This window comes from Lissotriton helveticus, chromosome 1_1 (genome assembly GCF_964261635.1).
Source record: "Lissotriton helveticus chromosome 1_1, aLisHel1.1, whole genome shotgun sequence".
In the NCBI taxonomy this organism is placed as follows: Eukaryota; Metazoa; Chordata; class Amphibia; order Caudata; family Salamandridae; genus Lissotriton; species Lissotriton helveticus.
In genome coordinates, this window is record NC_136057.1 from 1,287,831,042 (window position 1) to 1,287,856,544 (window position 25,503).

At 49.3% G+C, this 25,503-nt stretch overlaps 2 protein-coding genes across 2 annotated transcripts in view; both read right to left on the bottom strand.

Annotated features, from left to right (window-relative positions):
* IQUB (IQ motif and ubiquitin domain containing) overlaps positions 1-25,503 on the bottom strand; it is a 431,014-nt gene that overhangs the window by 377,739 nt on the left and 27,772 nt on the right. The gene's annotated exons all lie outside the window — the stretch shown is intronic.
* NDUFA5 (NADH:ubiquinone oxidoreductase subunit A5) overlaps positions 13,945-25,503 on the bottom strand; it is an 81,394-nt gene continuing 69,835 nt past the window's right edge. Inside the window, exon 5 of the mRNA XM_078680888.1 lies at positions 13,945-14,157. Within this exon, the coding sequence (XP_078537014.1) occupies positions 14,056-14,157 (102 nt within the window). The 3' untranslated portion in view covers positions 13,945-14,055. The remainder of the gene's footprint in view (positions 14,158-25,503) is intronic.

Genomic DNA, 25,503 nt, shown 5'->3' on the forward strand with positions numbered 1-25,503 from the left:
TTGCTTCTAACAAGGCTCCAGTGATGTACTTTGCTCCTCAGACTTCTTTCAGTGCAGTTCACAGTATATTAGTCGGACTCGACTTGTTCAAAGCAGCGCTTTCTCGGCCCCAGGGCTACAGCCCGAACCCTAGGGCTCAGTGTCTCTGGCAGCCCCTCCTGGCATATGGGTTCGCTGCCATGAGACTCAAGTCCGGTCACGCTGACCTGGCATTGATGGTCATAGTAGATTTTTCTCTGGCACACAGAGCCACCCACCATGAGGTTGTGCAGCCTGGAGCCCTCCACACAAGCTTCCTTGGCTCAGTCCATGGCAGCCCCTCTGGGCACACGAGTCACTGAATCAATCCAGCTCACGAGCTATGACCTCTTTGGTGCAAGAATGGATTCCTCACACCTTGCACAGGGTGTCCCCCCGTTAGGGCTCCCCGCTGGACTTTGCCCCTCCCAACGCTCTCCCCTTCGTCACAGGGCACATTGGCTTTGGCGAGCAGGCATGTGCTGGTGCTCCAGGCTAGGTGGTCATGGATTCCCTCAGTAATGTGCCCTCACCCAGCAGATAGACTAGCAAGCTAGGGCCCCCTATCCTGGTTAAGGGCAGAAGTCTTGCTGAGCTTCCCCTCATCACACAGCTCGTCTGGCTGCTCTGCAGATGACAAATGTTGAGGTCTCAAATTCCTCCTTTTCCAGACACACAATGTAATTTAGTGTGAGTTTTTGAAGTTTCATGGGGTTCGGATTCTTCTAAATGGACATCTTTCCCCTTTCGTCTTCCTCCTGAGGAATGTCTGTCACAGAAGGAAGAGCTCTGAAGCGGACTAATCCACAAGATGCATGGGAGCAACCAGAATTCACACCTAGATGTCAGCCACAGTGATCTGTATATCAAAAGGTTAATCGTGGGCTCCCAGCCCTACTCTTTCCGATTCCATTATCGGCCCCATCTCTCTCTTCCTGAGATGCGTCCATGCCTTTCCTTGTGATCTATCACTGAACCAAAGAGCCCTTTGAAATGCACAGAGTCTGGCTCTGCCATCCTCCAATGCATGTCCCTCCTAGCTTACAGGAATACAGCAATACACAAATCTGTGTGAAGGGATTCCTCTACTTCTCATGTTTTCCACCAGGCAGGCCTGGGCTTCCCTAAATGGAACCCAAGGTCCTCCATTTAATGTACCAGTGCAGGCACACTTGCACTCAGTGTGCATCCACAGCACACTTACTGCACAGCACCGATATCCTCATGAATTATGCCACCACAAGTATAACATGCAGCAAAGGCATTGTTTGTGCACTGTTCGTACTGCTGTCCTTCTATATTGTACCAGTGTGTGTTATTTCAAAAACACACACTGCCAGCATACACACATTTACCTTGTGCGCATTGTACCACACTTCACCCCTTGTGTAGTGTACTTCTTGCGAGCACGCATACACTCAGTTCTTTTCCATCACGGATGTCTTTCACATCTACCTGATGTAGGCCAGGGGTGAGTTAAGCACACAGCAGTGGAACTTTTAGAGAATGAAGTGAGCATGTAGGCCTCACTCCAGAGACACGGGGTAAAAAGGTCCTGTGCACTACTACTGATCACAACATGGTATGCTAGCACCAATACACTTGTGCTTCTTAACTCCTGGTGAAGGCTGTAGCCTTCCACCACTATGAGGGCGATGCTTTGGGCGCCCCTCCCGGTCCAACAAGGCCTCAATCTGTGAGGCAGGCCTATGTCTTGGCACACACGTATTATCCAGGTTCGCCTATGACAGAAAAAAAAAATCAACATTTGGGATACAGACATCCGTACAGTTCGGCACTTAGGGCAGGGGTGCACGGCTCTTACCATGTAGCAGACTTTTCCATCCCAACACACTGCCACCACCACTCTCTGTAATGCACCCAGGGCACGGACATTAGTACAGTGCCCAATATGATGGCATACTTGGTGCACACCTCCATGTCACAGAACAGGTTCTGGACCTCTTTTCATAAGGGACGGACCTGTGTCCTCTGTTCATACTCTAGATTAGTGTGACACCAGGGCCAAAATAAAAGTCAGGATACTAGTGTCACATGCCGGAGACATTCCTGCCCTAAAACCAATCATCTTGTTTCGTCTATTATGAAACTGGTTCAGACACAAGACTGCAGGTACCACCAAGACAGCAGCGGTGCAACCTTTATTCAAACTAAGAAAATCGACAACATGGGTTGTAGCAGGTTAACAGCTCAACTTGAACTCCCACACACATGGTGTATCTCAAGCTACAGCAGTACAAGATTTACACACAGATACCCTGTTAGAACATGTGCAGTACGCAATGCAACTTCCCCAGATATAGTCAAAGTATTTCAAAAGCCACAGCTGTGCAAGCTTCCCTGAATAGCATACAACACAGGTTCCTCCACCAAAGAGTCATAATTGATAGTTTACCTGCCTCAAATTTGTAAGTTATGATCAAGCTCAAATGGTAACTTTTGTAATAAGTCGTGCAAGTACCAAGTTCCGTTAAAATAATACATTCTTTGCTTGGTAGTGTCGATATAGTGGAGAGTTAAATGCTGTAAGGACTTTGATCCCCTTACCAGAAAGGTGCATAGATTTATAAGGAGAGATTTAACTTTTGAAGCAGGGTGCCCCAGGTAGCTCTACCATTCTTGCATCTTCCCAGCTTCTAACTTCCCCAGTGGAATGCTCCTCTGTTTTTAGTCCTCTGTCCCGCTGCAAGATGTTCCCATTCCAACTAAGTTATAGGATGGTTAGGCAGGCTGGGGACTGAGCTAGTTTGTTCCTACTCCCGTTCCCAATTCTGATGGAAGGCTGCAGCAAAACTGGAGGGACTGGGACTGCTGGTGCTGCTGATCCCGGATCTCCCCAACAACTTCCATTCTAGCAAGGCTCATGGGTGAGGGGTTTCTTCCCACAGGAGACTGGGCACCAGACAAAGCCAAGGAGCCATTACTTCTATAGCATGTGGTCCTAGACAGGGGTAGCAGGAGTTGGTGGGCAAGTCAAGAACCCAGGTCACCAACACTGTTCACAGCATTAATGGACACTGTGCAGACCTTAAGACAGACACTGCACGCCCTTTCTCAGCTCCAAGGTGGTCAGCAAGATCAGCACCGATGCGCTATTCTCCATCCCAGGACATGATGGAGACCTGTTGGAGACGCCCCTTCAAAGTTTGGGTATCTTTCATGCAGAAACAGACCCAGTATGCTGGCAGGTGTTCCTTCTGGGTGGGCTGAAGCATTAAGAAATGCGTTACTTACCTGTAACAGCAGTTATCCAGTATTGGTATCTTTCATTGATTCACATGCCTGAATCATTCCCCGTCGTCGGGGTGGGAGTCCCCGGTAAATAATTATAGTAATGTCACATGGACATATACTTAGTACTAGGCCAGAGGCCTCACATTAGTAGCCTATCTAGGTCCTTATGTAAAAAGGACCAAACTTTGGCCAGTAGCCAATCAGCTCTTATCACCCTCCTGACCTTCCTGGAAGGAGCCCTTGTCCCTCAGATTTTCGTAAGCACCGTGCCAAGTAGTACCTACTGAGAAGACTTAGGTGAGCCCTTCCAGGGGAGGCGGGTGGGTTGCATGTGAATCTATGAAAGATACCAATACTGGATAACTGCTGTTACAGGTAAGTAACGCATTTCTTATCCAGTATTATGGGTATCTTTCATAGATTCACATGCCTGAATCAGAATAGCAAGCAATAATGAGCACATTTCTCACATACATCTTGAAAGACATAATAAACTCATCATAAGTTGTTACACAGTTTACATGATACTCACAACCTGATAAGAAATGTGCGGAAAATTACCTGGAAGGCGGGATGATAGGAAGAAGGCTCACCTCTAATGAAATAGATGACGTAGGACCGCCTGTCCTACTGCTGCATCCTTCATAAGTTCAGAATCCAAGCAGTAGTGCTTGGTGAACGTATGCGGCGTCTTCCATGTCGCCGCTCTGCAGATGTCGACAATGGGTACCCCAGCAAAGAGCGCCATGGAGGTGGCTACCGCTCTAGTGGAGTGAGCTCGAACCTTTGAAGGCAGAGGATGGCCCGCCTGTTGGTGACAGAATGCGATGGCCGCTGAAATCCATCTGGAAATGCTCTGTTTTGTCAATGCTAGGCCTTTCCTGGGCCTGCTAAATGCAACAAACAATTGGTTAGACTTCCGAAATTGCTCAGTCCTGTGTAGGTAGAATTTGAGACATCGCTTGAGGTCCAATGAGTGCAGAGATCTTTCAGCCGCAGATGATGGATTTGGGAAGAAAGATCTCAGGACAATAGGTTCATTGAGATGGAAAGAGGACAGAACCTTTGGTATAAATTTTGGATTAGTCCTTAAAATAACCCTGTCATTCTTAAACTGGATAAAAGGGTCTTGCACAGAAAAAGCCTGCAGTTCACTCACTCTCCTTGCTGACGTGAGCGCCAGTAGTAGAGCCGTTTTCCATGACAAATATTTAAGATCTGTTTTGTGAATTGGCTCGAACGGGTGTTTCATTAGTTGAGCTAGTACCACGTTTAGTTGCCATGTAGGTGGTGACGCTCGTACTGGAGGGAAAGTTCTGAATAATCCCTTCAGAAACTGCTTGACCAGTCTGTTGGTCCATAGTGAAGCGCCACACGAAGAACGTCTAAACCTGGAGATGGCCGCCAGATGGACTTTTATTGAAGCGTGTGCCAGCCCTGAATTGGCTAGGTGGAGCAAATAGGGCAGAATTTGTGCTGGAGTAGAAGTGAACGGATGCAATTTCTGAGCCCTACACCACAAACAGAATCTTTTTCACTTAAGGGAATATGTCTTATTAGTACTTTCAGCCCGGGCCCGGGCTAGAACGACTCTGCATTCCTGTGGAAGATCTAGATTGTGGAACTCTCTGAACTCAGGAGCCAAGCCGATAATTTGAGAGATGTTGGATCCGGATGTTGGACTTGTCCCTGGTTCATTGTAAGGAGATGTGGGCATGTCCTGAATAGAATTGGAGGTTCCAGCGATAGAAGGTGTAGTTCTGTATACCAGTGCTGGCGTGGCCACGCTGGGGCTATCAGGATCATGGTACAACTCTCTGCTTTCAATTTCCGGAGAACCCTTGAGATTAGGGGAAACGGTGGAAAGGCGTAAGCAAAGGTCTTGCACCATGTCATCGAAAAGGCATTCCCTAGGGATCTTTTCTGGGGAAGCCAGCTTGCGTAACGTTGGCATTTCGCATTCATTTCCGTCGCAAAGAGATCCAGGTGAGGCTTGCCCCAACGGGAGAACACTGAGTCGAGCGTCTTCTGGTCGAGCTCCCACTCGTGGCAAATTGAGCGCTGTCTGCTCAGCGAGTCTGCCAGGATGTTGTCTACTCCTGGGACATACTCTGCCCGCAGAGAAATGTTGTGCTGGAGTAGCCACTTCCAAATTTGCTGAGATTCGCGAGACAACGTCTTGGATCGAGTACCTCCCTGTTTGTTTAGGTAGTGCATTGTGGTGGTGTTGTCCGTCCTCACAAGCACTGGGAAGCTCCTGATTCGGGGTAGAAATGCCCGAAGAGCTAAGCGTACTGCTCGTAACTCTAGCAAATTGATGTGGAGTCGTTTTTCTGCCACTGACCACTGACCGTGTACTTGCAATTCCTGAAGGAACGCTCCCCATCCTTCCAGTGATGCGTCTGTGGTTATGACATAAGGGGAGACTGGGAGTAGAAAAGGAAGGCCTTTGTTCAAGTTGTCGCCCAGAAGCCACCATCTCAGAGCCTTTTTCATGACCTGAGTGATCTTGATCCAGTCGTCGAAGGATCCTGTACTTTGGATCCACTGATTTGTTAAAGCTTCCTGTAGAGGTCGCATATGGAGGCGACAATGCGGAATGAGAAATATGTTGGAAGACATCATTCCTAGCAATGACTTGAAAAGTCGAACCTTGACTCTCTTTTTGGTCTGAATTTGGACTGCCAGGTTTCGCAGCTTGACCTGACGTTCCCTGGAAGGGAAGGCTTTCCCCTGTTGTGTATCCAATGTCGCTCCTAGGAAATTGAGACGTTGTGATGGACGTAGATTTGACTTTTCCTGGTTGAGCGTTAGGCCTAAGTTCTCGAAGAGACGAAGGCAGGCGGTAGAGGACTTGGCCACGTCTGTCCGAGTAGGAGCCTTGACAAGCCAGTCGTCCAGATAGGGAAAGACTTGATGGTGATGCTGGCGAAGGTATGCTGCTACCGGAGACAGACACTTTGTAAAGATGCGTGGAGCTGACTTTAGGCCAAATGGTAAAACTCTGAACTGGTAGTGCCTGCCTGCCACTGCAAACCTCAGGAATTGTCGATGACTCTTGTGAATGAGGATATGAAAATAGGCATCCTGGAGGTCCAAGGATACCATATAGTCTTCCGAATTGAGTAGGTGTAATACCTCCTGAAGGGTAACCATACGAAAAGACTGCTTCTTGAGGTACTTGTTTAGGTTTCTCAAATCCAGTATCGGTCTCCACTGCTTCTTCTCCTTTTTTCTGATCAGGAAAAAACGGGAGTAGAATCCTCTCCCCTTTTGTTCTCGAGGAACTCTTTCCACTGCTTTTTTCTGAAGCATTAGCGAGAGTTCTTGTTGAAGTATGTTTAGATTTTTGTGTTGCGTTGGACATGGTGGATGTGGAGGAGGATGCTCCACAAACTCCAGAGTGTGACCGAAGCGGACTAACTGCAACACCCAACGATCTGTAGTAATTTGCTTCCAATTGTGAAGGAAGTTGGTAATTTTTCCTCCAACTACGAACTGTGGAGAAGAGGTGGAGGCCAGCTGGAGAAAGCAGTCATTGACGTCTGTTATTGTCTTTCTTTCCTCCTCTTCCTCGAAAGGACGACTTGTTATATGAGGATTGTCCTTGTTGTTGTTGCCTTTGCTGATATTGAGGTTTGTACTGCTGGGAAGAATTATAAGAGGACTTGTAACCTTGATAGTAGCCACGAGACTGTTGTCCTCGACCTCTGGAGCCTCGAAAGGAATTCTGCTTGAATTGTAGAGTGCCTAGGGCTTTCGCCGTTTCGGTATCCTTCTTAATGCCTTGCAGCATGTCATCAATATGTTCACCGAAAAGGCGCTCCCCATCAAAAGGCATGTCGAGGACTTTGGCTTGCACTTCAGGCCGGAATGCTCTGGCTTTAAGCCAGCCCTGGCGCCTTAAAACTGCTGCTCCCGCCAATTGACGGAACCCTGTGGAAGCAATATCCAGGGCCACCTCTATCATCTCTGAAGCAGAGCGTTCACCCTCCAGCAAAATCTTTTTAACCTCGTCTTTCTGGTCTTCTGGAATCGCCCCCAGATATGGGGCTATATCTGCCCATATCTGTCGATTATAGCGACCTAGTAAAGCCAGAGAATTTGCAGCCCTGATTGATAGGGCGGACATGGAGGAAAATCTCTTGCCAATGGCATCAAGCTTTCTTCCTTCTTTATCAGGAGGAGCGGTCATGGTCGCTGACGGATTGCTGGACTTCCGCTGAGCGGCCTGAGATATAACTGAATCAGGTTTAGTTTGACCAGTCAAACATGCGGGTGCAGTGTCTGGGGCTTTGTATTTCTTTTCAAGTCTAGCCGGCACTGGAATGAGAGAGAGAGGAGTTTTCATAATTTTTTGTCCTTGCTCCCATATATAATCGATTACTGGAATGGAGCGAGCTGATCTCTTGAAGGGTTCTTTGAAATCATGAAGAAAACAGTCCTTCGTTTCCGATGCTATTTGGATGTTGAATCTTGCAGCCGCTCTTCCTACGATATTATGGAATCCCCCTAAGTCCTCAGGGGTTGAATCGTCCTGTACTTGGTCTGGGGATAATGGATCTGGGTTAGCATTATAATTAGAATCCATATCATCGTCATCATGTATTTCGCCTTCTTCATCCTGGGCCTCATCAATTCCCACTTCTTCCTCATATTCTTCGTCATCCGTAGAATTTTGAGGAGGAAATGTCTCTTGTTCCTGATGCACATCCCGCGGGAGAGGCCGCTGTCGATGTTTAGGAGTTGGTGTTTCCTGTGGTACCTGTACTCCAGAGGCAGGAGCAGATGATGGAAATCTTTGTTTATAATCTGAAATTAGAAATTGTAGGTCAGAAACAATTGAAGCTGGAAGGCACACCATAGGCTGAACAGTGGTATGCTCTTGAACTGATTCTTGAATTGTAATTTCCTCAAAATCTTCACAGTCCGAACTCTCATGAATTTTGATGTTGAGATGAGAGGGACTGGATGCTATGGGGAACATGGACTGATCTTCTGGATCTTCCGTGTCTAAAAACTGCGTTGGCAACAACTGTTGGACCTTGCTGGGTGAGGTCATCTCTGGTGTGACCAAACATGACGACATTTTGAAGTGTGTATATGTATACTTCAATGAGGGAGAGCCCTTGGAGTGTAAATCCTTTGACGCGGTATCCGTTGATGGTGTAGCGTCTACTATTTTTGATGTTTCAGGTGTTTTCATTGTCATTGATGTTTTCGTCGACGACGACGACGTCCTCGTCGACGGCGGCGTCGACACTGTAGCATTCGACGACGACGATGCCACCGTCGACGGCGCCGTCGACGGTCTCGTCGTCGACAGGCCCGTCGACGGTGGCATCGACGACCTCGTCGACGACGGTGTCCTCGCCGACGAGGAACTCGTCGACGGCTGTATCTTCGTCGACGGTTGTGTCTTCGTCGACGATGGGATCTTCGTCGACGATGGGATCTTCGTCGACGATGGGATCTTCGTCGACGATGGGATCTTCGTCGACGATGGAATCTTCGTCGACGAGGAAGTCCTCGTCGACAATGGGATTTTCGTCGACGCTAGAAGCTTTGCCTTCGTCGATGATGAAGCAGACGTCGACGGGAGCGCTGTCAAAGGCGACGACGACGATTTTGTGACAGGAATGACAGAAGATATTGACCTACCCATCGTCGACGACGTGGTAGAAGTCGATGTCATGGAGAAAGTAGACGCCGTGGATGTCGAAATGGAGACTGTCGACAACGTCACAGGCAGGCTAGATGACATTATAGCAGGCTTTTTGAATTCTGTCATCTGAAGAGAAGGCTTGACCTTAGGATGACTCTCAACAGACTTTGGCTTCTTGTGAGGAGGTGCCACAGACTGATCTGGAGATGACTGCCCAGGCCTTTTTGAAGCGGAGTGGAAGCTCCTGAAGGAACACTCGCTCTCACCTGAGGAGACTACCTGCTCTTTGTTCTTTAGTCTCTGGAGCCACAGAAGCAGTCGCCCTTCCCTGTCCTTCAACGTCTTGACCGGGAGAGTGCGACAAATCTTACATTCCTTGGCAGAATGCTGAGGATAGAGGCAATACAGGCAATCTTCATGTTTGTCCTCTATATGTAACCTCATTTTACTACAAGAGGCACAGGGTCTAAAAAGCCCTTTTTTAGGAGTAGTAGCCATATTTACTACCAAAACTTGAAGAATAAAAGGATAAAATCCAAAGATATAGGAAACAAGCATTGGAAATGCAATAGGTCTCGCAGCATTAGAGTTAGTGCTTTTAGAATTGTTTATGGGTTTTTTTGTAAATCTTTAGCATTTTTGTTTCCTGTAGCCAATGCTAAAGAATTAAAAAAAAAAAACATAAACATTTCTAAAAGCTCTAACTCAAATGCTCCGAGACCTATTCCACTGTGTGAGGGTGAGGGGTTGAGGGTGAGTGAGGGTGGGTGAGGGTGAGTGAGGGTGAGGGGTTGAGGGTGAGTGAGAGTGAGAGTGAGGGTGAGGGTGAGTGAGGGTGAGGGTGAGTGAGGGTGAGTGTGAGTGAGGGTGAGTGAGGGTGAGGGTGAGTGAGGGTGAGGGGTTGATGTTGAGGGTGAGGGGTTGAGGGTGAGTGAGGGGTTGAGGGTGAGTGAGGGTGAGGGTGAGTGAGGGTGAGGGGTTGAGGGTGAGTGAGAGTGAGGGTGAGTGAGGGGTTGAGGGTGAGTGAGGGTGAGGGTGAGGGGTTGAGGGTGAGGGGTTGAGGGTGAGTGAGGGTGAGGGTGAGTGAGGGTGATGGGTTGAGGGTGAGTGAGGGTGAGGGTGAGTGAGGGTGAGGGTGAGTGAGGGTGAGTGAGGGTGAGGGGTTGAGGGTGAGTGAGGGTGAGGGTGAGTGAGGGGTTGAGGGTGAGTGAGGGGTTGAGGGTGAGTGAGGGGTTGAGGGTGAGTGAGGGGTTGAGGGTGAGTGAGGGTGAGGGTGAGGGGTTGAGGGTGAGTGAGGGACCGCAAAGCTATGGGGGGCAGAAATACCACAGGAGGGGGCTATAGCATAAATACCACTGGGAGTTGATAGAGCGGGAAAACGGCCAGAGATTTGCAGGGCAGAGAGAGCACCACAGCGAGACAGCAAGGTGCGAACTGTGTGAGATATTGTGACCGGCGCACGGTGGGGCATTCCCAGGGTAGAAACGCACTGGGACAGTGGCAGGACAGAGAACCCGCGCGAAGCTGGAATGGCAAGAAGATCTCTGGGGTTGGTATGGGTTGAGTACCACTAAGGCTGGTAGGAGGGGTGTACCACGTGAGACTGGGGAGTGTGAAATAGGAGCAGCTTTGTGAAAAACGCCGGTCATATAACACTTTGCATTGAAGGATCGTCTCCTACAAACTATGTGTCACTTTCTGAAGACCGTGTACCCTGAATACAGCAGCAAAGGGGGTCCAGGTTAAAGAGGTAAAGATGGAGTCAGACAGGTCAGCGCCCCGTGACGTGCAGGCTCTGAACATGAAAGAAGCAGCTTTAGCCCGCACCATTGGGCAGAAAGTAAAGGAAATGGAGAAAGTGAGAAGTCATGCACAACACACGTCTATATAGTATGTTGTCGAAAGTCACGCATGCTTGCAAATGTGCATTACAAGCCATGCAGGATCTTAGAAAAGCGGTTATCCCACTAGTGGTATGTTACCCACAAATTGGGAACATGAGATATCCAGATGGCAGGAGTTGTTGTCATCACCATGCAATCTGTTATCCGGAATGCAAAATGATGGTGTAGATCATCTGAACCAAAAATCGAAGTTTGTTCGGCCCAAGGGCCCGAGAGGGTCGGACAATTAGCCAGTGCCTGATGAGCTGATCTGACAGATCAATGTGTGGGCCGGTTTGTTAGCAGTGTGTGGGCCTTTTTCATGGCCAGGTGGGCAGGTCTTTAAAGTTTATTTCCCTGATATTACAACAAACATTGCCTGCAGCAAACACAAATGAATGCAGTCCTATACCTTGCAAAATAGCCATATAGCATGTTTTTACAAGTTCAAAACTGGCCTGATATATAAATATGGGCCACTGTCGGATTCGCTACACGAGCCAATTTTATTTTGGTGCCTATTTTTGTCCCAGTACGACCCTGCTTCTATTTCATCACAGTCATATCCGGCAACTGGCATTACTGGAAACATAAAATCTGTCCACAAAGTAAGTGTAAGGGCTGAAAGACTTCGCTCACTTTAATGTCCTTTTTGTGCCGTTTCCTCTCCACTTGCCTACACACATGGCTCAATCGCTCAGTTTTTTTCTTCTATTAATGATGTCTCTGGCCTGCTCTTCGCTGTCAGACATTTATGTTAGTAATAGACAGCAGCTGGAGCAAGGTTTCCGGGCCTGCAGCTGAGGAGGTGGCTGTGTGCGGGTGGGAACAGGATCAGGGGCACTGAGCCCAGACATCTAACCACGTCTGAAGATTCCCCAAGAGGAACCTGAGAGGGAGCGGGCGCGTAGGAAGGCTGAGAGGAAGCGCGCGGCGGGGGTGCTGGGGACCCGGCGGCTCGCACCACCTCCTCCTCCTCTGAGGTGGGAACATTTCCCAGCTCTGCACAGAAGTTTCCTCGCCTCCTGCCTGGCGCAGCATCCTTGGGAACAATGTACTAAGATGAAAGCCAGCCATAAGTTTTGAAGGGGGTGGGGGCGCTTACAAGACTTGGGGAGGGGCGAGGTTATTAAGGACTTCACTCCTGGCAGCATTTGGCCAAAATGGCGCATGCGGGCAAGAGGGAGGAGTGGACGAGAGCGGGAAAGGCAAGGAGCACTTTGGCTGTTTCTTTAATCTGTTTCTCTGCTGTTAAGGCTTAATTACAAAAATATGCACCCTGAGGCCTTTCCACAGTGAAAACAGAGTCGCATTTAATGCGCACGGCCAAGGATGCAGTGTAGGCTCGCTTCTGCAATGTAGTGTGGGATTTGTAACAAGAAGCTGGGGACGGGTAAAGGGAGGAGGCCGACATAACTCGCCTGTCATCTCCCAAAGTGTGTCTGATGAGCAAAATGAAGAGGGAAAAACAACAAATTCGTTATCACGGACAGAACATTTAAAACCTGAAAGTCCCAATACAGAGATCTACAGGGTTGGGCCAGAGGAAAAGTGCTTGCTAGTCACTTCCACCGTTGGATGAACTGCACTGTAACAAATGGTGTTTTGCCGGTCTGTGCCTTAAAAGACAAGACGGAGGGAAGAGAGGGGAGGGGGGAGGAGAAATACGACAAGGCGGGAAGGGGCAGGCAGGATGACTCAGGGGAGGGGGCGGAGCGGGGCAGAGCGGCATGTGGGTGTGAAGAAGCCGGGCCTTTGAAGTGAAGCTAAGCTTCACTTCAAAGGTGTCGGAGGAATGCGGGCGGCTGTGCACGCGCTTTTAAGCTCAATGCACATGCGCATTGAGCTTAAAAGTCACGGGCACTGCAAGGAATCGCCACGATTCCTTGCAAGTTAGATAAAGTGTGGATGAGCCCCTATAGTCTCGCTTGCTCGATGCGCATGCGCATCGACAGGCGAGACCTAAAAAACCTGAGCAGAGCTCAGTGGAGACTCCCTTCAGCACGACGTGCGGTAGAAAATCTGAGGGACAAGGGCTCCTTCCAGGAAGGTCAGGAGGGTGATAAGAGCTGAATGGCTACTGGCCAAAGTTTGGTCCTTTTTACATAAGGACCTAGATAGGCTACTAATGTGAGGCCTCTGGCCTAGTACTAAGTATATGTCCATGTGACATTACTATAATTATTTACCGGGGACTCCCACCCAGACGACGGGGAATGATTCAGGCATGTGAATCTATGAAAGATACCCATAATACTGGATAATTTATGCCCTACTCTGGAATCAACCCAGGGCAACGTAGTCTTCATCCTTTCACCCACACAAACTGAGAGGGGAGGTCACACGCTGCCATATCTAGTCTGTACTGATAGTACAAGCGGTTTTGTATTTTCAGGCTACATTCGGAACTTTTCTGTCACCGGAGATTATAAGAACTTGAGGACTCAAACACACCCAACACTCACACCCACCTGTACTTAAACAGCCTGGGGGAAATCCTGCTTCACCAAACCGAAAGGAATGAGGAGGGGTGGGGTTCTATCCCCACTCACTGATGGACGACCAGCCAGAGGGTTAGACACGAAAACAAAGAATTGCTGCTTTTGAACTGTGCTCTTACATGGTTTACTGCACACCGACTTGCATTTGCTGTTTATCCCTTTTATCCTGACTTCCAGCAAACACGCAGGAGCCGCAAGAGGTCCTACCAAGCTAGGGTGTAACCTAAGTCTCTCCACAACTTCATCCAGAGTACCCCCGGCTTCTCCTGGTGCCAGTCCAGTCATACAGGGCTCATCAGCTTCACTATTCATCAGAACCCAGAGTGCACCTATACTAGTTTACTTTCTGATTTGTTAGCCAGGTGTACAAAAGCCTTACACCCTAGGGTCTCTTACTATTGAGCTCAGAACCTCTCACAATTCGGCGGCATCACCTATGCACAGAAAGAGACCTACCTTTGTGCCTAACAGTGTACCTCCAAGTGAACAAAGATGACAAATCAAACATGTGAGGACAGACATTTTGTGAGAACGCACTATCCCTTCACACACCGATATAGAAATAAATATTATGCTTGCTTAGCAAAGTTTAAATGGAAAAAGGTCCAGCCACCACAAAAGCAAACATCTGGTTATTTTTTTATTTCGAAGAATGAACCACATTAATGTGTTTCAATGGTCGCACGAGTACACTTTAACCAATACATATATACATGAATCTTGCACACTGAATTTAGACCGGCCACTTCCACTGGTTAGCTGGAGGTTCTTCAATTAGGGGCTCCCAGGGTTTCCATTCTTTCATTTTTCGTGCCAATGAGAGTTCATTCTCAGCCTGTTGACAAAATCATGAACATGAATTACATTTAATGCACTTTTATTTTTAGAATGCATTTCTTAGAAATGAGTTTAAAAAATCAACAGTCCACCATACTTCAATACTTGAGTAATATATACAAGAACATACCCTCATTAAGGCTCAGATTAAGGGGCCGATTAGGATGGCGGACGGACGCAAGTCCGTCCGCCACCCCAGAGGTGAAGGGACCGTCCGCAGGGGCAGCGGCGGTCCCTCCGTGCAAATCAGGATGTGACCGCCACCCTGGCGGTCACATCCTGTATGTGTTAACATTGCGGCGGGTGCTGCTTGAAGCAGCGCCCGCCGCAATGTTAAAACTGCATGTTTTACATTTACATGCACAAAGCGGCAGGCACCGCGCGGTGCCTGCCGCTTTGTGCATGTAAATGTTGGGGGGTACCATAGGTACCCCCCATGTGCACCCCCCACCCCCCGACACCCTGGGGGCCCGCAACGGGCCCCCAAAAGCCAAAGTCCACATGCTTTTCCACGGCGGAAAAACCGCCGCGGAAAAGCATGTGTTTGTGCAAATCCTGATTTGGTTGACGGTGTCTTGCAGACACCGTCACCAAATATCCCTCCTTACACCGCGGATCAGCGGCGGACGGACCTGCCGTCCGCCGCTGGTCCACACGCACTCCCACCGCCATCCTGATCTGGCGGTGGGTCTTCCAAGTCACTGCGGCGGATAATCCGCATACTCCGGGCCGGCGGTGGCTTCCGCCGGCCCGGAGTATGCGGATTATCCGCTATCATAATGAGCCCCTAAGTGTGCAACACTCAATGCATACAGTGAATTTATTAACATGCAACAAAAATAAAATCCTCTGATTACTGATTTTCAATTAAAACACCAAATTTCACAAATGCTCCCAATTAATGTGCCCTAGAGGCTGGATGATGTTCTTTAGAAGGGTCCCTAATGTTCCTCTAACTGAGAAGCAACAACCCTTTTCATGATTTTAACCAGGAATGGAACATTATGATGTAACCTATAATTGGACAGATATGAACCACTTAGATTAGATTAAGTGCCGCTCAAATACCAAGGAGCCTATTTGGTAAATAGTCCATGCATAGTTTCCATTTTGAAAGAGTGAGCTGCATTAACATCAGTTTAGGGTAGAGTGATGATTAAAGAGTAAACTCTGGAAAATATTAAATGGAATATTCTTAAGAGTCTTGAGCTTGTATTTTTCAGGTTTAACTTGACTACAATTCAAACGGAATCCTCCATGGAGCAAGAAAAATCATAAAATTGTCAGTCAACTGTCAGTTAAGTCAAGAGGGCAAATGGCAGCCTGGAGAAATTGCGAAGTAGTTCAGGGAGATTAGAATTTGTTCGTAGCTCAAAACAGCAATAGGTCTTGTTGGAGTTTGGAGATTTTAAAACAATTTTAAACACAATTTTTCGAGAAGCTAGCGGTTTAAAAAAATATATATTTTATTTTTATATACTGTATACATTCACAAATACGGTTGCAGGGTTAGCCACACCTGGCACAGATCGCTCGTACAATGATGTATATGTGGTTACTCTCTTGCTGGTTAGATTTTGATAGAGAAGGAGATGTAAGGAGGAAAGGACAGAAAAGTTAGAGATGAAAGAAAAAAAGGGGATAGGACAGGCATATAGAGAGGTGCACTTTCTAGGTTTAACATTAGCGTTCGTTATATCAATTGCATTTCACTTTATCCCAAATTGAGGTTATTGAGTTAGTCTTCGAGCCCACCCAGGTTCTGCCTTGTGCTGTGCCTTTGGACTGTGGGTCGGTACAATGGAAGTAAGGGCCAGTTGATTATGGAGGTTGGTAGGGGTCTAGGCACCTGTCCAGAGCTTCCCACAGCCCCCTTGAGGACGCGTTCCGGGGCGAGTACTGCAGCACCATGCGGTCCGCTCCTCTGAGGTGAGTGACCCAGCTGATCCATCCTTTGTAGATAGTTTTGCTTGTGTCTTTCCAGTTGGTTAGCACTAGTTTAACCGCAGCGGTCAGTAATAGCATATGGCCATGTCTGAACTGGGGTGGCAGAGTGGGCTAAAGAACGGTGATGGATTAAACCCAGATCTTTTGACTGGGTGTGAGTGTTTGATTGGTTCAGATGCTCCGTCCATCACCACCCCCTTTTGTACCACGCTGTCAGTAATAGGTCCATTAGTTCCATATCTCTCTCTCAGAGGAGAGATCAGTTTGCGCTGCAAGAAGGCTAGCAGTTTTTTTAGACAGAAAGCTGCTCTGGGAATATCCTACAAACTTTTGTATTTTGCCGAGGGCACTCAGTGTAGTACGGGCCCTGGTGGTAAAATGTATGCAACATAAATAAAAAAGCATGAGGCTAATACATCACATATTATGGGCTGAAATGGAAAAAGTTACTGAAGTCTAATTCTACAACGTCATCTTGGAATTATCCTTCATCTAATAGTATTCGAATAACTATGCCAATGTGAAAGACCGCAGATCCAGTTTTATAGACAAAACTATCAGCAAAAAGTTTTTGGGAATTCTGCCTGGTCAACAAGATCTCAGTCCGGGCAGAATACTTACCGGGCAGTCTCAATTCAATAGCAGACTGGCACTCCCATCATCTGTGGAACTCCAGCGATTGCAGACTTCATCCCTCAGCGTTCGGTCTCCGTTTCACAAGCTGGGTTCTTTCAGCATCGATCTTTTTGCTTCCTGTCTCAACGCCCAATCACCGTTTTTTTCAGCTGGTGTCCAGATCCCCTAGCCTTAGCTACAGATGCTTTCTTACAGAACTGGTTCCTTTCAGTCACTTATGCTTTTCTTCCTTTTCTTATGATCAGCAGGGTTCTTGCTCAGGTCGGATGTCAAAAGCTACTTTGGTAACAGTGGCCCAATTCTGGCAATCACACGTATGGTTCCCCCTCTTCTTGAACTGGCTATAGACTTTCCTGTCCTACTCCCGTCCCTTACCAATCTTCTCCTGGACTCCTTGGGCCATCCTCACCACCTAGTTCTCGACAACTCCCTCAATCTCTCTGCTTGGATAAATGCAGGCCCAGCCAATCTATCAATCTCATTTCGCCAGAAGCTTCGGAACTCATTAGCAAGGCCGGGGCTCCAAGAACCACCAAAGCTAAAAGTCTGCTTGGGCTTTATGGTCAAGCTGGTGTTTGAGAAAATATCTCAAACCCTTTTAAGCCAAATTTAATTTATATTGTTAATTTTTTGCCAGCTGACGCTAGTGGAAGTAAGTCATATAGGGACATCAACATGTACAGACTGGTGATCTCCATGAATCATCCCCACATCAATGCCAAACTAGTAGGAGAGCACCAGCTCATCTGTCATCTTTTAAAGAGAGTAGCATTTTCTAATCCTCCTCTTCCAAATTATGACAAACTGTGGCATGTTAATGTTGACATAAATTTGTTTACTTCCTGGCCTGACAATGCAGATCTTTCTCTAAAACGTACTATGTTGTTATGCCTCATCTCTATTAAACGACTGTCGGGTGTTAAAGCTTTGGATGTTCCCTCTCGCTAATACAGTCCTACTGGGGTGATGTTGACAGTTAAACATACAAAGACTAATTTAAACACAGTGTTTTGCCTTTATTTTCTGGACCAACCAAAACTCTATGTTGGACAATGTCTTAAAGTGTACAAACAACAGGCTTTTGATCTCAAAACCCTGCTCATTCCCACCTCCTCATTCCTTTAAAAGAAAACAAGTCAGTTTCTTCTGCCAACCTTCTTCGCTGGGTCAGATTGGTTATGTCTTTAGCAGGCATTGATACCTAGTTTTTAGGGCTTTTAAGTCCAGGGCTGCCATGGCTTGTAAAGCTTTTTGGGCGGGTTCCAGACTGGAGTACTTTCAGATAGTCTGAATACGAGGAAGAAGGACGGATCTTTTTGCAACGTGGAGGAATCCCTTTTTTCTAGTTATTACACTTTTGGGTCATGGTGAAATACACTATACCTTAAGAAGATTAACTTTTTTGGACAGTTCTTGGTGATGCGATGATACAATAAGAGGCACCACATTTCAACTCTCCAATTGATCTCTGCCTCAGTTCCGCCATACTGATTTACGACACCTTCCATTCTTGGAGTGTCCTGGGTGGTGTTTACAGTTATTACCTGGTTGTTGACTTTTTCCTGTGGGGTCACCTTATTACGGTTGGACCCCTTCCTTTTCTCAAGATATTGATTAGGAGTCCTTTCTGTTACAAACAGCTACTACTTGGTTGTTGATCTTGTCCGGCAGGGCTGCTTCACCGTATTTGGACCCCCTCTTTCTAGATATCTGGGGGAAGGTTTTCCTGCAAAACACAGGATTATACAGGAGTATATTGCTCCTTGTGAAGAGCCACCATTTTAAAAACCAGTACCAATAATAACTATTTGCTGACATCCCTCTCGAAGTGTACTCTTACATGTGACATTTTGTTTGCCCGGAGGAAGTTCCCTGTATGGGAATGAAACACGTTTCATTCCCATACAGGGGTTGCCATTAGGATTGCCTAAACTCAATGAATTTTAAAAGAAAATATTTGAATAAAAAGTTACTTTTCGATTTACACTGGCCTTTTGGACTTCTTGAGCTGCGCATCACCATTTGTTGCATACTTTCAGATCGGCTGACTGGTCCAATGATAAGGTCTTTAGGACATTTTACATTAAACATTTCATATTGCAACTTCTATAGTAATTGACATGGTTTAAACAAGCATAATAGGAGCCTCTAGTCTGGACAAGAAATTTAGATTTTCGTAGTAATCTATGAAGGAAAGTCTTAATTTTATTAAAGACACAGAGGCGAGCATTATCCCACCTCAACACTTGGTAATTTCTGTTTGTTTCCCTCCCTGACAGCAGTTCCAGCACTGCCACCTGCTTCCTCTTAAGGACATCAAACTTCCAGCAGGATTCTTATCTTCCACTTCTGCTTCAGCGCAACTCCATGGAGTTCTTCCTACTGTTCCATTGGATCCTTCTAGGAGTTTCGTTCTCATGAACTTTTGCCAAGAACGTTTTACATTTACTTTTGCATGTTCTATTGTGTTATCTATTTTTCCTTTGTTTTCAGGTTCTATTTAACTTCGCGCATAAGAAAAGAGAGCTGTTAGCAGTCAAGTCTGGGATTATACATGCTATTGGTATACTATTGGTAGTTGTGATGATTATGTTTTCCTTTCCCATTGGCTAGCCTTTTGCTAAGCCTCTTGGGATTTGTAGTTCCACTTTTCTTGACTGCTACTATATAAATGAAGCCTGCAATTATCACCAGGGGCTAAACGGAGTCCAGGAACTCCATTGTCCAGCAGCCGGAGCACCGTCAGCAGCACCGCGACGCGCCTGGAGGCGCTGAAAAGCACCCGCAAACACCCGCTGCGCGGCTCATCCGGGCCAAGGGCGGGCCCGTCCTTGCACATCACTGACCGGAGATGGCCGGGCTATACCCTTTTCATCTGTCAGCAGCCAACCCAGAATATATCAGCAGACTGCATGCTGCCCAAGTAAGTGACAATTATTGAATATCTCGGGTGGAATGAGCCGGAGCCGCAGCCTGTGGTTGCTTAGAGTATTGCGTATTGTGTAGCAGTATCGAGAACTTGCAACTGCTCTGTGTCCCGTGTTGAGCTAGTAGTGGTGGGTAAGGCTCACTTGGGTAGGTGCATTTTCCAAACAGGCCATGGGGAAAAGGAAGGACCCCACATGGGTTTATGCACAAACACATCCAAGGGCACTATTGACTCTTTCCTAATAAAGGCAGTGGGAGCAATCGGAAAAGAAAATCGATAAGGCAGAGAGACGGCTCTTGTTGGGCAGGACTGGATCACCTGCGCTGACAACAGAAGGGGATCAGGCATTGGCACTGGTAGCTGAAATTGTGGATGGAAATTGAACTGGATCTACTTTGAGGCAGGGGGAGGAAATAGAAGAGATCTGTAATGTAAATGAGAGTCCCAGGCCCAGTACTAGTTCAAACAATCCAGCAGAGCAGGTCACACGGAGCAGGCCCACTATTTGATGCACAGGTCAGAGCGGTCCACCAGCCCCGAAGAGACAGCATAAGGTGCAGAGAAAAATAGTGCCCAAGACGTCGAAGAAAAGTCCTAAAGACCCAGACTCTAGGGGCGCCATGGGACTGGGCAAGGATGGAGAAAAACTCTGGGGGTCTCTCAGGGAAAAAATCGTGACATTGGTGGCTGGCCTTTTTAAGGATTTTTTAAGCAAACTATCGAACAGAGTCACTGACATTAAGGTATCTTTGTCGAACATTGAGAAAGCATTGCCCCCGGAGGCCCAGTCTGGGCAGGATGTTGGAGCTAATCACACCTGCCAAAAACAAACAGGTTTGAATGTTATGCCACGTGAAGTGATGAGCTCTGAACCCCAGATCCCTTTGGTGACAACGGATAAAGTAGGGCAGGGGGAAAAGGGGGGACCAGAGGGTGGGGCTGTTGAGGGCTGGCCTGCTGGCTCAACACAGCAGGGATCCAAATGAAAGAGGCGATCAGGGTGGATCTCATCACCAGGGGCAGCGAGCTAGTGGTGCCGCTCAACTAGCCCAGAACAACACACAGAATTTGCCAGTCATAGACCTCCCACCAGCATGTTGCCCGTACACAGTGGTATTCGTGGGGGTACCAGGAAATGATAGCTCACAGGAAGAATCTAGCATAAATGTTGACAAATAAGGCTACCCACTGGCTAGAGAAACATTTTGGGTTTAATAGCCCAGACCACAGACATGTCCTGATGGCGAGAAGGGTTGCGTGGATAGGCAGGTCTAAGAAAATATTTGAAAGAACTTGCGTGATTGTCACGCTGAGGTACCCTTCAATGGCCCAGAAGATTTTGTTCTCATCCTTACAATCATTTATGGCAGACTCTGGGATCAAACCAGTACCATTGGGTTTTCTTTTATAGACTCCCGTCCAAATTCGTATTCCCTCATGGGGTGGCCACACAGGAAGAGGGTCTGAGTTGGAGAGGGGGCCCATTGCAGTTAAGAAATACTTTCGCTTCATTAAGGGACCTGAACGACATACATTGACTTGTAGTGGGAGCAAGTGTGGTAAGATTGGAGGGTATTCAGGCAACACACTCCAAGGCCCAAAAGGGGAGGGAGGAGGACGATGAAGGGCGAACCACTGACACCCACGAGGAATATAGGGACCCATGGGAAAGCAGGTCTCCCAGCACTGATGGGGATAACCGCGACGCCTCAGGCGTTCAGGTGAGGCGAAATCTGGATGACTTAAAACTTATTTTATGGAACGTGGCAGGTTTGGCGAGTACGTTCAGCACGAACAGTGGCTCCGCTATATTAGAATGTGTGACATAATAGCCATCCAGGAAATATGGGAACTCGTAAATACCTTCTTTTTAGAAGGGTACAAAACCTTTTTTTGTCCAGCAAGAAGGTCCAGTGTAGGGAGAGCCAGCGGGGGTCTAATCATGTTTGTAGATTTAAAGATACAAGGGAGGTGGAAGTTGACCCCATGGGTGTCGGAAGTAGTACAGGGTCTAACATTTGTTAGTAAGAACTACTGTTTGGCATTTACTAACTTCTATAACACACAGCAAAATTTGCAGGGACCAAAACCCTTTGAGGAATTAAGCATTTGCTTAGGGAAACTACAAGCTGAAGTACGTGCCCATGCACACTAAAAAGTATTGGGAGACTTAAATTACCACCTGTGTCCTAATTGTAGGGTGGCTGAACGTGATTGGCAGGCATGTACACTAAACAAAGGGCCGCATATGGAGCACATTAAATCAGGAAGGGAGTGAGTGGAGTATGCTTCTAAATACCTTTGGGCTGACCTAGCTCTAGGACACCCCCGCGCCGCACGGCCACCAGCTGCTGTGTGCGTGTTCCCTGCCTGCTGCCTCGCTAGCCGAGCTCCGCCGCGTGGCCACGCCCCCTTCCTTCGAGCGGCGTGGTCCGTGCTCGCGTGACCTGCCCCTGCTGTATTTTTTACTGTTTTGTTTTGTCTCTCCATATTGCCTGTTTTAGAGTTTTGTAATTGTATTTGCATTTTCCGTCCTGTTTGGCCCGTTGTCCTGCCGCCCGTCGCCCTCCCTCCCCGCCACCGCCGCCGCTGCTAACCCCGCCCCTTTTTCTTCTGTACCCTCCCCGCTCCCGCCTCCCAGCTGCTCCGCCCCCCGCGCACTTCGCCATATATGGCGACCGTGCGAACGCGCAGCGGGCGCGCCGATTGTGCGCCGAAGGCGCGCCAAAGGTAAGCCCGTCTGCGCCCGTCCGCGCCCAGGGCCAGGACCCCTGGCCCCCACCGACGGAAGCCGACCCGACGAACCTACAACGCCACCGAACTCATCGCACTCAACACCGGCGGCATCCCGGGATGTCACCGAGCCACCCCGAAGCACACCCACGGACCCTTCAGCTGCCACGCCTGCAAGTTCACCTGCATCCGGACCTACCCTGCACCAGCACCCGCCAAGCCGAACACCAGCAGCAACCACCTCCAGTGCATCCTGCTCAACACCCGCTCCGTCCACAGACACGCCATCGAACTCTGGAACCTCCTCGACACCACAGCCCCTGACATCGCCTTCCTCACGGAGACCTGGATGAACGCCTCCTCTGCGCCCGACATCGCCATCGCCATCCCGGAGGGTTACAAGATCACCCGGAGGGACCGCACCGCCAACCAGACGGGAGGAGGCATCGCCATCATCCACAGGAACACCATCCGCATCACGACCAACACCGACGACACCCTAACCACCGCCGAACACCTGCACTTCCAGATCCACACCGACCCGAAGACCACCCTCAGAGGCACCCTGATCTACCGACCCCCGGGACCACGCACACGATTCAGCGAGGACATCGCCGACTTCATCAGCCCGCACGCCCTCCCGTCCGCCGACTACATCCTCCTGGGGGACCTCAACTTCCACCTGGAGAACAACAGCGACCGTAACACCATCACCCTGCTCGACAACCTCGCCAACCTCGGACTCAAACAGCTGGTGTCCACCCCCACCCACCTCGCCGGACACACACTCGACGCCGTCTTCTCATCCAGCAAAGACATCGCCTTCAGCCACGCAACAGGACTCCACTGGACGGACCACAGCTGTGTCCACTTCACCTTCAAAAGAACGACGATCCACCACCACCAGCAACAGGTTGCCCGAAGAAGCTGGAACAAGATCACAGCCGACCAGCTCACCGCCTCCCCGAGCCAGCACCCTCCTGCCGGCTCAACGAACCCCAGCCAGGCCGCCGACAACCTCACGAAGTGGATCAGCAACTGCGCGGACGAACTCGCCCCTCTGAGGACCCCGCCCAGCAGACCCGGCAGCAGAAAAACCCCATGGTTCACCGACGAACTCAAGAGCTCCAAGAAGAACTGCTGAGCCCTCGAGAAAGTATGGAGAAGGGAACCAACAATGAACAACATGTTCACCCTCAAGCTCGCCACCCGGAAACACCACCAACTGATCCGCGCCACCAAGAAAACTGCATACAAGGACCGACTGGACAACAACGCACAACTGCAAGGAACTCTTCAACATCGTGAAAGAGCTCTCCAACCCCAACGCCGGAAACAACGACATCACCCCTTCGCAAGACCTCTGCAACTCCCTCGCCTCCTACTTCCACAACAAGATCGCGGACATACACAACAGTTTCAACATCCAACCAACGCACGCCAGAACCGCAGCAACGCCACCCACCACCACCCTCCGCGCCTGGACTCCGATCAGCACCGAAGACACCATCCGCACGATGAACTCCATCCACTCCGGATCTCCAACCGACCCCTGCCCTCACCACGTCTTCAACAAGGCCGACGTTGTCATCGCACCCCACCTGCGGGACATCATCAACACCTCCTTCGACACGGCCACCTTCCCTGAGAGCTGGAAGCACGCCGAACTCAGCGCACTACTCAAGAAACCTACAGCAGACCCCACCGAACTCAAGAATTACCGTCCCATCTCGCTCCTCCCGTTCCCAGCCAAAGTCATCGAAAAGACCGTCAACAAACAGCTGGCCGCCTTCCTCGAGACAAATGGATCCCTCGACCCCACACAGTCTGGCTTCCGAGCCAACCACAGCACCGAGACCGCCCTCATCGCTGCCACCGATGACATCCGAACCCTGATGGACAACGGAGAAACAGCGGCCCTCATCCTCCTGGACCTCTCCGCGGCATTCGACACTGTCTGCCACCGCACCCTAGTGCAGCGCCTTGGCAACATCGGAATCCAGGAGAAGGCACTGGAATGGATCACCTCCTTCCTCTACGGAAGAACACAGAGAGTCCGCCTACCACCGTACAAGTCAGAGGCCACCGAAGTCATCTGCGGCGTCCCTCAAGGATCCTCGTTGAGTCCCACCCTCTTCAACGTCTACATGAGCCCCCTCGCGGCCATCGCAGGCCAACACAACCTCAACATAATCTCCTACGCCGACGACACCCAACTGATCCTCTCCATGACCAACGACCCCGCCGCCGCCAGAGCCAACCTGCACGAAGGGATGAGAGATGTAGCCGAGTGGATGACGACCAGCCGCCTGAAACTGAACTCAGACAAGACGGAGGTCCTCATCCTGGGCTCCTCGCCCTCCGCCTGGGACGACTCCTGGTGGCCCCCCGCCCTGGGCACCGCACCCAAACCAACGGACCACGCACGCAACCTGGGCTTCATCCTGGACTCCTCCCTCTCCATGACCAGACAAGTCAACGCCGTCTCCTCGTCGTGCTTCAACATCCTGCGCATGCTACGGAAGATCTTCTGGTGGATCCCCACCGAGACCAGGAAGACTGTCACCCAGGCCCTCGTCACCAGCCGACTGGACTACGGCAACGCCCTCTACGCCGGAACCACCGCCAAGCTCCAGAAGAGACTCCAGCGGATCCAGAACGCCTCAGCCAGACTCATCCTCGACATCCCACGAAACAGCCACATCTCCGGACACCTGAGAGACCTGCACTGGCTCCCCGTCAACAAAAGAATCACCTTCCACCTCCTCACCCACGCACACAAAGCCCTACACGACCAAGGCCCGAGCTACCTCAACAACCGAATCCACTTCTACGCTCCCAAGCGCCACCTCAGATCAACCAGCCACGCCCTCGCCGCCGTCCCCCGCATCCGAAGAGCGACAACAGGAGGAAGGTCCTTCTCCTACCTGGCCGCCAAGACCTGGAACTCCCTCCCGATCGACCTGCGCCTGACCCAAGACCACCTCTCCTTCAGGAAGAAGCTCAAGACCTGGCTGTTCGAGCAGTAAAGGCACCCCCCCCTCCTAGCGCCTTGAGACCCTACGGGTGAGTAGTGCGCTCTATAAATGTATTGATTGA